General features: G+C 30.8%; 1 protein-coding gene across 1 annotated transcript in view; it reads left to right on the forward strand.

The window, feature by feature from the left end:
• Positions 1-13,400, forward strand: part of LOC130450394 (transducin-like enhancer protein 4) — a 156,817-nt gene that overhangs the window by 140,622 nt on the left and 2,795 nt on the right. The window contains exons 8-12 of the mRNA XM_056788768.1: positions 203-714; positions 782-1,031; positions 3,095-3,299; positions 3,364-3,547; positions 11,705-11,939. Coding sequence (XP_056644746.1) covers positions 203-714; positions 782-1,031; positions 3,095-3,299; positions 3,364-3,547; positions 11,705-11,939 — 1,386 coding nt within the window. The remainder of the gene's footprint in view (positions 1-202; positions 715-781; positions 1,032-3,094; positions 3,300-3,363; positions 3,548-11,704; positions 11,940-13,400) is intronic.

Here is a 13,400-nt window from a genome sequence, read left to right on the forward strand (position 1 = left end):
AAATCCCAACTATTTAGTTGAAAAAAAAAGTTTCTTCCCAAATTTTTGAATAAAACCAAAAAAAAGGTAACGCCGTTTAGTACATAACGACCTTTGGAAACGTATAATTCAAATATTAGTACCGCAATTTTGCCATATCAATTTTTATTTACGAAATTTAGGTTATTTCTATAACAACGATTTTTTTTTAATTATTTAACAGCATAGCGATGGGGAAAAAAGCGATCAAGATCTCGTTGTAGACGACGCGTCCGAAGACCCAGTATCACCCCCGAACGGCACCTCATCCCCTAGAGAAAACGGCATCGATAAATTACCTAAAAAAGAACATCCCGGACCGCACAGTCCGAGATCGGGTACGTCCAGTAACGCCTCGACGCCTTCGACGAAAAAAATCGAAGAAAAACCGACGACGCCTATATCGAAACCCGTCACGCCGACATCCGCTGCGGGATCGTCTTCGGGAAGCGCTTCCGGCGGATTGAAACCTATCAAACAACAAGGTTTAGGCCAATATCCGCCCTATTTAGCCATACCGAACGGCGCGGCCCCCCACGACTTACAAGCAGCCAGTTCGTACGCGGGTCTACATAACAACATACCGCCGGCGCTTAACAACTACCCCAGGCCTCCGCTGCAAGTCGGATACGATCCGCATTCCCAAATGCGAGCTCCCGTAGTACCAGGTCTCGGGGGAATACCGGGGGGGAAACCGTAAGTATTAATTGTGATCAAAAAGAAAGAAAAAAAGGGATTTTTTTTGGGATTAACGATGTTTTAGTGCTTATTCGTTTCACGTGAGCGCCGACGGTCAAATGCAGCCGGTGCCCTTTCCGCCGGACGCCCTGGTAGGACCGGGGATACCCAGACACGCTCGTCAAATCAATACTTTAAGTCACGGGGAAGTTGTTTGTGCCGTTACTATTTCCAATCCCACCAAATATGTATATACAGGAGGGAAAGGCTGTGTTAAAGTTTGGGATATAAGTCAACCCGGTTCGAAAAGTCCCGTATCCCAATTGGACTGTTTGGTAAGTTGATTTTATTGTGGTCTAAGTGGTCATCAAAGTGGTCAAATTAAATGCTCAGAATTTGCGAAAAAATATCAACGTAAACTTTGTTTTCCGAAAATAGAGGGAATTTCATATTGAATAAATTGCGCTACCTTTTTTAAAAAAGGTAACGCAATTCGTTATTTGTTACGATCATACGCTTGAACTTTGTTTTTTAACAATAAATGAAATTTCAAGTTGATTATTAAAAAAAAGGTAGCGCATTTTATTAAACGTAAACAAATTATGTCGAATTTTCGTATTGATTGATTTTTTTTTCAAAATACTTGCTCGAAATTTCTACACATTCAGTTAAAAAGCGTTCATACAAAAATTGTTACACACAAAAACGCCTAATTGGAAATGAAACCAAAAAAAAGGTAACGCCGTTTAGTAAAAATACATAATTGTGACGAATGTGACTAATTTTATTGTGGTCGGTTCAGTTTTTTCAATTTTATACAAAATTTTCAAATATTTAGTTGAAAAAAAAATTTCGTCCTAAACTTTTGAATAAAATCAAAAAAAAGGTAACGCCGTTTAGTAAAAATACATAATTGTGACGAATGTGACTAATTTTATTGTGGTCGGTTCAGTTTTTTCAAATATATTCAAAATTTTCAAATATTCAGTTAAAAAGTGCTCACATAAAAATTTTCTTGAAAAAATAACTAAATTTTTGAATAAACCCATAAAAAGGTAACGCAGTTTTTTTGTAAATAATTTTAAAGAAAATTCTTATCGTTGATTATTTTTCAAATTTTCTCAAAAATTCCAAATATTTAGTTGAAAAAAAAATTTTGTCCTAAACTTCTGAATTAAATAAAAAAAGGTAACGCCGTTTATTAAAAATACATAATTGTGACTAATTTTATTGTGGTCGGTTCAGTTTTTTCAAATATATTCAAAATTTTCAAATATTGAATTAAAAAGGGTTCACATAAAAATTTTCTTGAAAAAATAACTAAATTTTTAAATAAATCCATAAAAAGGTAACGCAGTTTATTTGTAAATAATTTTAACGAAAATTCTGATCGTTCATTATTTTTCAAATTTTCTCAAAAATCCCAAATATTCATATGAAAAAAGAAATTTAATCTTAAACATTTGAATAAAACCAAAAAAAGGTAACGCCGTTTATTAAAAATACATAATTGTGACTAATTTTAATGCGGTCGGTTCCGTTTTTCAAATTTATTCAAAATTTTCAAATATTGAATTAAAAAGGGCTCACATAAAAGTTTTCTTGAAAAAATAACTTAATTTTTAAATAAATCCATAAAAAGGTAACGCAGTTTAGTGTAAATAATTTTAACGGAAATTCTTATCGTTCTTTAATTTTCAAATTTTCTCAAACATCCCAAATATTCATATGAAAAAAGAAATTTAATCTTAAACATTTGAATAAAACCAAAAAAAGGTAACGCCGTTTATTAAAAATACATAATTGTGACTAATTTTATTGTGGTCGGTTCAGTTTTTTCAAATATATTCAAAATTTTCAAATATTGAATTAAAAAGGGTTCACATAAAAATTTTCTTGAAAAAATAACTAAATTTTTAAATAAATCCATAAAAAGGTAACGCAGTTTATTTGTAAATAATTTTAACGAAAATTCTGATCGTTCATTATTTTTCTCAAAAATCCCAAATATTTAGTTGAAAAAAAATTTTCATCCTAAACTTTTGAATAAAACCAAAAAAAAAGGTAACGCCGTTTATCAAAAATACATAATTGTGACGAAAATGACAACCTATATATTTAATTAGGATGACACCGACAGTATAAATCATTGTCACACACACAGCAATCAACAAATCCAAGAAATAATTATTTTACAATATCAAAATAATTCCAAGTAATGTCCGTACTTAGTAATTCACCCTCGTAGCTAATTCGAATCGCCGTCGTCTAACGACGGCGACCCAAAAAGTTTTGCCAACTTAAAAAACGCAATAAGTTTCGTTGAAATTCAAAAATAGTGACGCTACGAAATCACTGTTACTTCTGTAACTGCTATTATCGGATTGGTTTGTTACAGCAACGGGATAATTACATAAGATCTGTGAAACTTTTGCCTGACGGTAGAACACTCATAGTGGGCGGGGAAGCGAGTAATTTATCCATATGGGATTTGGCGAGTCCGACACCTCGAATTAAGGCTGAATTAACGTCTAGTGCGCCGGCGTGTTACGCTTTAGCCATCAGTCCGGATTCCAAAGTTTGTTTTAGTTGTTGTTCGGACGGTGAGTTGAATATTTTTTTATAAATTTTTTTTTTCGATGGATAAACGTTTTTGAATTATTATAGGGAACATTGCCGTTTGGGATTTACATAATCAAACGTTGGTGAGACAGTTTCAAGGACATACGGACGGTGCTTCTTGCATAGATATTTCCTCGGAAGGAAATAAACTTTGGACCGGCGGGTTGGATAATACTGTGAGGAGTTGGGATTTGCGGGAGGGTAGACAATTGCAACAACACGATTTTAGGTAATTGAAACACTTTTTTTTTTTATTTTATTTACCTTATTAAACTATACGGGATACATCGAAATTATCGTTGATTTTTTATCATATTTATTTGAAGTTTATGGAAAAAAATTGTTTTTTGACATTGACAGTTTGACAAGAGGAACTGACAGGAAAAATTTCGACAAAATCTTTCAGTTGGATGAAATTTGTTGCATTGACGTTGCAAATTTTGACAGAAGTAACAAGAATTTTGACAGAAACTACGAATTTTGACAGGACCTATAAAATTTGACACGAACTATGAATTTTGACAAGATTCGCATAAAAATTTCGACAAAATCTTTCAGTTGGATGAAATTTGTTGCATCGACGTTGCAAATTTTGACAGAAGTAACAAGAATTTTGACAGAAACTACGAATTTTGACAGGATCTATGAAATTTGACACGTACTATGAATTTTGACAAGATTCGCATAAAAATTTCGACAAAATCTTTCAGTTGGATGAAATTTGTTGCATTGACGTTGCAAATTTTGACAGAAGTAATAAGAATTTTGACACAAACTACGAATTTTGACAGGACCTATAAAATTTGACACGAACTATGAATTTTGACAAGATTCGCATAAAAATTTCGACAAAATCTTTCAGTTGGAGGAAATTTGTTGCATCGACGTTGCAAATTTTGACAGAAGTAACAAGAATTTTGACAGAAACTACGAATTTTGACAGGATCTATGAAATTTGACACGTACTATGAATTTTGACAAGATTCGCATAAAAATTTCGACAAAATCTTTCAATTGGAGGAAATTTGTTGCATCGACGTTGCAAATTTTGACAGAAGTAATAAGAATTTTGACACAAACTACGAATTTTGACAGGACCTATAAAATTTGACACGAACTATGAATTTTGACAAGATTCGCATAAAAATTTCGACAAAATCTTTCAGTTGGATGAAATTTGTTGCATCGACGTTGCAAATTTTGACAGAAGTAACAAGAATTTTGACAGAAACTACGAATTTTGACAGGATCTATGAAATTTGACACGTACTATGAATTTTGACAAGATTCGCATAAAAATTTCGACAAAATCTTTCAATTGGAGGAAATTTGTTGCATCGACGTTGCAAATTTTGACAGAAGTAATAAGAATTTTGACACAAACTACGAATTTTGACAGGACCTATAAAATTTGACACGAACTATGAATTTTGACAAGATTCGCATAAAAATTTCGACAAAATTTTTCAGTTGGAGGAAATTTGTTGCATCGACGTTGCAAATTTTGACAGAAGTAATAAGAATTTTGACACAAACTACGAATTTTGACAGGACCTATAAAATTTGACACGAACTATGAATTTTGACAAGATTCGCATAAAAATTTCGACAAAATTTTTCAGTTGGAGGAAATTTGTTGCATCGACGTTGCAAATTTTGACAGAAGTAATAAGAATTTTGACACAAACTACGAATTTTGACAGGACCTATAAAATTTGACACGAACTATGAATTTTGACAAGATTCGCATAAAAATTTCGACAAAATTTTTCAGTTGGATGAAATTTGTTGCATCGACGTTGCAAATTTTGACAGAAGTAACAAGAATTTTGACAGAAACTACGAATTTTGACAGGATCTATGAAATTTGACACGTACTATGAATTTTGACAAGATTCGCATAAAAATTTCGACAAAATCTTTCAATTGGAGGAAATTTGTTGCATCGACGTTGCAAATTTTGACAGAAGTAATAAGAATTTTGACACAAACTACGAATTTTGACAGGACCTATAAAATTTGACACGAACTATGAATTTTGACAAGATTCGCATAAAAATTTCGACAAAATTTTTCAGTTGGAGGAAATTTGTTGCATCGACGTTGCAAATTTTGACAGAAGTAATAAGAATTTTGACACAAACTACGAATTTTGACAGGACCTATAAAATTTGACACGAACTATGAATTTTGACAAGATTCGCATAAAAATTTCGACAAAATTTTTCAGTTGGAGGAAATTTGTTGCATCGACGTTGCAAATTTTGACAGAAGTAATAAGAATTTTGACACAAACTACGAATTTTGACAGGACCTATAAAATTTGACACGAACTATGAATTTTGACAAGATTCGCATAAAAATTTCGACAAAATTTTTCAGTTGGAGGAAATTTGTTGCATCGACGTTGCAAATTTTGACAGAAGTAATAAGAATTTTGACACAAACTACGAATTTTGACAGGACCTATAAAATTTGACACGAACTATGAATTTTGACAAGATTCGCATAAAAATTTCGACAAAATCTTTCAGTTGGATGAAATTTATTGCATCGACGTTGCAAATTTTGACAGAAGTAACAAGAATTTTGACAGAAACTACGAATTTTGACAGGATCTATAAAATTTGACACGAACTATGAATTTTGACAAGATTCGCATAAAAATTTCGACAAAATTTTTCAGTTGGAGGAAATTTGTTGCATCGACGTTGCAAATTTTGACAGAAGTAATAAGAATTTTGACACAAACTACGAATTTTGACAGGACCTATAAAATTTGACACGAACTATGAATTTTGACAAGATTCGCATAAAAATTTCGACAAAATTTTTCAGTTGGAGGAAATTTGTTGCATTGACGTTGCAAATTTTGACAGAAGTAACAAGAATTTTAACAGAAACTACGAATTTTGACAGGATCTATGAAATTTGACACGTACTATGAATTTTGACAAGATTCGCATAAAAATTTCGACAAAATTTTTCAGTTGGAGGAAATTTGTTGCATTGACGTTGCAAATTTTGACAGAAGTAATAAGAATTTTGACACAAACTACGAATTTTGACAGGACCTATAAAATTTGACACGAACTATGAATTTTGACAAGATTCGCATAAAAATTTCGACAAAATCTTTCAGTTGGATGAAATTTGTTGCATTGACGTTGCAAATTTTGACAGAAGTAATAAGAATTTTGACACAAACTACGAATTTTGACAGGACCTATAAAATTTGACACGAACTATGAATTTTGACAAGATTCGCATAAAAATTTCGACAAAATTTTTCAGTTGGATGAAATTTGTTGCATCGACGTTGCAAATTTTGACAGAAGTAACAAGAATTTTGACACAAACTACGAATTTTGACAGGACCTATAAAATTTGACACGAACTATGAATTTTGACAAGATTCGCATAAAAATTTCGACAAAATTTTTCAGTTGGAGGAAATTTGTTGCATCGACGTTGCAAATTTTGACAGAAGTAACAAGAATTTTGACACAAACTACGAATTTTGACAGGACCTATAAAATTTGACACGAACTATGAATTTTGACAAGATTCGCATAAAAATTTCGACAAAATCTTTCAGTTGGATGAAATTTGTTGCATTGACGTTGCAAATTTTGACAGAAGTAATAAGAATTTTGACACAAACTACGAATTTTGACAGGACCTATAAAATTTGACACGAACTATGAATTTTGACAAGATTCGCATAAAAATTTCGACAAAATCTTTCAGTTGGATGAAATTTGTTGCATTGACGTTGCAAATTTTGACAGAAGTAACAAGAATTTTGACACAAACTACGAATTTTGACAGGACCTATAAAATTTGACACGAACTATGAATTTTGACAAGATTCGCATAAAAATTTCGACAAAATTTTTCAGTTGGATGAAATTTGTTGCATTGACGTTGCAAATTTTGACAGAAGTAATAAGAATTTTGACACAAACTACGAATTTTGACAGGACCTATAAAATTTGACACGAACTATGAATTTTGACAAGATTCGCATAAAAATTTCGACAAAATCTTTCAGTTGGATGAAATTTGTTGCATTGACGTTGCAAATTTTGACAGAAGTAATAAGAATTTTGACACAAACTACGAATTTTGACAGGACCTATAAAATTTGACACGAACTATGAATTTTGACAAGATTCGCATAAAAATTTCGACAAAATTTTTCAGTTGGATGAAATTTGTTGCATCGACGTTGCAAATTTTGACAGAAGTAACAAGAATTTTGACACAAACTACGAATTTTGACAGGACCTATAAAATTTGACACGAACTATGAATTTTGACAAGATTCGCATAAAAATTTCGACAAAATCTTTCAGTTGGATGAAATTTGTTGCATCGACGTTGCAAATTTTGACAGAAGTAATAAGAATTTTGACAGAAACTACGAATTTTGACAGGATCTATGAAATTTAACACGTACTATGAATTTTGACAAGATTCACATAAAAATTTCGACAAAATCTTTCAGTTGGATGAAATTTATTGCATCGACGTTGCAAATTTTGACAGAAGTAATAAGAATTTTGACACAAACTACGAATTTTGACAGGACCTATAAAATTTGACACGAACTATGAATTTTGACAAGATTCGCATAAAAATTTCGACAAAATTTTTCAGTTGGATGAAATTTGTTGCATCGACGTTGCAAATTTTGACAGAAGTAACAAGAATTTTGACACAAACTACGAATTTTGACAGGACCTATAAAATTTGACACGAACTATGAATTTTGACAAGATTCGCATAAAAATTTCGACAAAATTTTTCAGTTGGAGGAAATTTGTTGCATTGACGTTGCAAATTTTGACAGAAGTAATAAGAATTTTGACACAAACTACGAATTTTGACAGGACCTATAAAATTTGACACGAACTATGAATTTTGACAAGATTCGCATAAAAATTTCGACAAAATCTTTCAGTTGGATGAAATTTGTTGCATTGACGTTGCAAATTTTGACAGAAGTAATAAGAATTTTGACACAAACTACGAATTTTGACAGGACCTATAAAATTTGACACGAACTATGAATTTTGACAAGATTCGCATAAAAATTTCGACAAAATTTTTCAGTTGGATGAAATTTGTTGCATCGACGTTGCAAATTTTGACAGAAGTAACAAGAATTTTGACACAAACTACGAATTTTGACAGGACCTATAAAATTTGACACGAACTATGAATTTTGACAAGATTCGCATAAAAATTTCGACAAAATTTTTCAGTTGGAGGAAATTTGTTGCATCGACGTTGCAAATTTTGACAGAAGTAACAAGAATTTTGACACAAACTACGAATTTTGACAGGACCTATAAAATTTGACACGAACTATGAATTTTGACAAGATTCGCATAAAAATTTCGACAAAATCTTTCAGTTGGATGAAATTTGTTGCATTGACGTTGCAAATTTTGACAGAAGTAATAAGAATTTTGACACAAACTACGAATTTTGACAGGACCTATAAAATTTGACACGAACTATGAATTTTGACAAGATTCGCATAAAAATTTCGACAAAATCTTTCAGTTGGATGAAATTTGTTGCATTGACGTTGCAAATTTTGACAGAAGTAACAAGAATTTTGACACAAACTACGAATTTTGACAGGACCTATAAAATTTGACACGAACTATGAATTTTGACAAGATTCGCATAAAAATTTCGACAAAATTTTTCAGTTGGATGAAATTTGTTGCATTGACGTTGCAAATTTTGACAGAAGTAATAAGAATTTTGACACAAACTACGAATTTTGACAGGACCTATAAAATTTGACACGAACTATGAATTTTGACAAGATTCGCATAAAAATTTCGACAAAATCTTTCAGTTGGATGAAATTTGTTGCATTGACGTTGCAAATTTTGACAGAAGTAATAAGAATTTTGACACAAACTACGAATTTTGACAGGACCTATAAAATTTGACACGAACTATGAATTTTGACAAGATTCGCATAAAAATTTCGACAAAATTTTTCAGTTGGATGAAATTTGTTGCATCGACGTTGCAAATTTTGACAGAAGTAACAAGAATTTTGACACAAACTACGAATTTTGACAGGACCTATAAAATTTGACACGAACTATGAATTTTGACAAGATTCGCATAAAAATTTCGACAAAATCTTTCAGTTGGATGAAATTTGTTGCATCGACGTTGCAAATTTTGACAGAAGTAATAAGAATTTTGACAGAAACTACGAATTTTGACAGGATCTATGAAATTTAACACGTACTATGAATTTTGACAAGATTCACATAAAAATTTCGACAAAATCTTTCAGTTGGATGAAATTTATTGCATCGACGTTGCAAATTTTGACAGAAGTAATAAGAATTTTGACACAAACTACGAATTTTGACAGGACCTATAAAATTTGACACGAACTATGAATTTTGACAAGATTCGCATAAAAATTTCGACAAAATTTTTCAGTTGGATGAAATTTGTTGCATCGACGTTGCAAATTTTGACAGAAGTAACAAGAATTTTGACACAAACTACGAATTTTGACAGGACCTATAAAATTTGACACGAACTATGAATTTTGACAAGATTCGCATAAAAATTTCGACAAAATCTTTCAGTTGGATGAAATTTGTTGCATCGACGTTGCAAATTTTGACAGAAGTAATAAGAATTTTGACAGAAACTACGAATTTTGACAGGATCTATGAAATTTAACACGTACTATGAATTTTGACAAGATTCACATAAAAATTTCGACAAAATCTTTCAGTTGGATGAAATTTATTGCATCGACGTTGCAAATTTTGACAGAAGTAACAAGAATTTTGACACAAACTACGAATTTTGACAGGACCTATAAAATTTGACACGAACTATGAATTTTGACAAGATTCGCATAAAAATTTCGACAAAATCTTTCAGTTGGATGAAATTTGTTGCATCGACGTTGCAAATTTTGACAGAAGTAATAAGAATTTTGACAGAAACTACGAATTTTGACAGGATCTATGAAATTTAACACGTACTATGAATTTTGACAAGATTCACATAAAAATTTCGACAAAATCTTTCAGTTGGATGAAATTTGTTGCATTGACGTTGCAAATTTTGACAGAAGTAATAAGAATTTTGACACAAACTACGAATTTTGACAGGACCTATAAAATTTGACACGAACTATGAATTTTGACAAGATTCGCATAAAAATTTCGACAAAATTTTTCAGTTGGATGAAATTTGTTGCATCGACGTTGCAAATTTTGACAGAAGTAACAAGAATTTTGACACAAACTACGAATTTTGACAGGACCTATAAAATTTGACACGAACTATGAATTTTGACAAGATTCGCATAAAAATTTCGACAAAATCTTTCAGTTGGATGAAATTTGTTGCATCGACGTTGCAAATTTTGACAGAAGTAATAAGAATTTTGACAGAAACTACGAATTTTGACAGGATCTATGAAATTTAACACGTACTATGAATTTTGACAAGATTCACATAAAAATTTCGACAAAATCTTTCAGTTGGATGAAATTTATTGCATCGACGTTGCAAATTTTGACAGAAGTAACAAGAATTTTGACAGAAACTACGAATTTTGACAGGACCTATGAAATTTGACACGTACTATGAATTTTGACAAGATTCACAATAAGTTTTGTCTCCAAAAACATTTTCCATGTTTTTGACAAAGAAAAGTCTGCATATTTTGACGGGGGCTATAGAATTTGACAGAAAACTCTAAATTTTGACAAGAAAAATTTCAAAAATTCTGTCAAATTTGTTAAATTCTACAGAAAATTCCGTTCAATGGTCAAATATTTTTTCCCAAAGAAACTATAAATTTCGATAGAAGTTTTAGAATTTGATCAAAAAAATGTTATTTGAAAATTCAAAAATGTTTTGACAGATAAATATCAAAATTTTGACTAGAAAATTACAAATTTTTGACAAATTTCATGAAGTTTGATACAAAATTCCGTTTAATCGTCATTATAAACGTTTTTTGACAGAAAAGTTTCAATATTGACAGTGGAAACTGAATTTTGACGGGAGCTACAAGAAAAATAAAAATTTTGACAAGAAAAATTATGAATTTATAACAAATTTCGTAAAATTTGACTCAAAATTCCGTTTAATTGATATTAGAAGCATTCTTTGACAGAGATTTTCAATTTTGACAGCGGGGATATTGTAAATTTTGACAGGAGCCATAGGATTTGATAAAAAATCGTTATTTCGACGTTATTTTGACAGAAAAAACGAAATAAAATTGACGTAACGTATTTAAATGAAAATCCATAAGTTTCGATATCGGAAATTGTCAAATTTGACAGGAGGATAAAATTTTTTTTTCCAGTTCGCAAATATTTTCATTGGGCTATTGTCCGATGGGCGAATGGTTAGCTGTCGGTATGGAAAATTCCAACGTCGAAGTATTGCACGCCAATAAACCCGATAAATACCAACTGCATTTACACGAAAGTTGCGTATTAAGTTTGAGATTCGCCGCCTGCGGTAAATGGTTCGTTTCGACGGGAAAAGACAATCTTTTGAACGCGTGGAGGACGCCGTACGGGGCCAGCATATTCCAGGTAACTTCCAATTTAATATTCGATTTATTTTTTTTTTTTTCTAATTTATATTCGAAACCGAATTTGAATACGTTAATTCGATACATTTAATCGATATTTCGCACTACCACCAAATTAACGCAAGCTTAGTATTCGAATATCGATCTCACTTCATTTCGAGTGAAAAAATCGATTATAATCGAAAGTTGAGCGACGCGAAGGTTATTTCTAAACCGTCTAATATCGATTAATTTCGATAAACGAAAACAAATATTTTTTTGACAGATAAAAATCAAAATTTTGACAAGAAAAATTATGAATTTATAACAAATTTCGTAAAATTTGACTCAAAATTTCGTTGAAATGTCATTAGAAACATTCTTTGACAGATATTTATAATTTTGACAGCGGATATTGTAAATTTTGACAGGAGCTAGAGCATTTAATAAAAAAAAAGTCGTTTCGACAATACAAACAGAATTAAAAAAAAAACAAAATTTTAACAAGAGAAATCGAGAATTTTTTAACAAAAAAAAATGCTTCCAATGAAAATAATAATCATAATTTATTTTATACCAAAATGCTACCCATTAATAACAAGTTTCACGTCCATCTCTAATCTCTAACACTTGAACATCCCATCTCTACTTTATTATATAAAATTAGTCCCGCCCAATGTAACATTTCAGTAAGAAAAAACAGTCATAACAAAAAGAACATAAACTAAAACATGCCAATCCTGAAATTTACTAAAATAATTGTATTAGTGTGTCAAGGTCAAAAATTTTATTATTTCATTCCATATCAGATGACGCCATTAGGCTAATTAAGTTACAGTAATTTATTTTTTTTTTCTTTTTCAAAAACCTAATCAAATCTTGTCAAGGACTCAAAAATCGAAAATAATTCATTTTGTGACGTATTTTGGGTCAAACATGGCGGCCATTATCATGTGACCACACTATCAAGCCTTTGTAACTTCTCTTTTAGCTGTTTCCTTAGGTTTCATGATTTTTTTTCGTCTTTTTATAACTAACTACATAAAAACCTCAATCCACTTTAGCATATAAAAGTCAAGTTTCAACGAAATTTTCTCATATCCAACTTTACGAATTTTATAAATCGTTTTTGTTTTAATATTACCAATTTTATTTATAAAAATAATACTACTAGAAAGTTAGTAAATAAGAATTTATAAACGAAACTTTTCACGTAAAAAAGTAGATATCAACACTAAGTATTTAACAAAAAACTTTTCGACTTATTAAAAACTGGCGGCTTCAAAATATAAACTCATAAATTTACTACGTGTATTAGGAAGAAAATGGCTACCTCAAATAAAAGAACGATCGTTTATGATTAAACTTACCTTTGAATCATATTATGAACTATTATTTGTATCACAATTTTAATCACATAAAAAACACAATTTAATTTTTCACAATAATCACTAATAAAACACAATATAACACAATAAAAAAA

The sequence above is a fragment of the Diorhabda sublineata genome, chromosome 11 (genome assembly GCF_026230105.1).
Source record: "Diorhabda sublineata isolate icDioSubl1.1 chromosome 11, icDioSubl1.1, whole genome shotgun sequence".
Lineage (NCBI taxonomy): Eukaryota > Metazoa > Arthropoda > Insecta > Coleoptera > Chrysomelidae > Diorhabda > Diorhabda sublineata.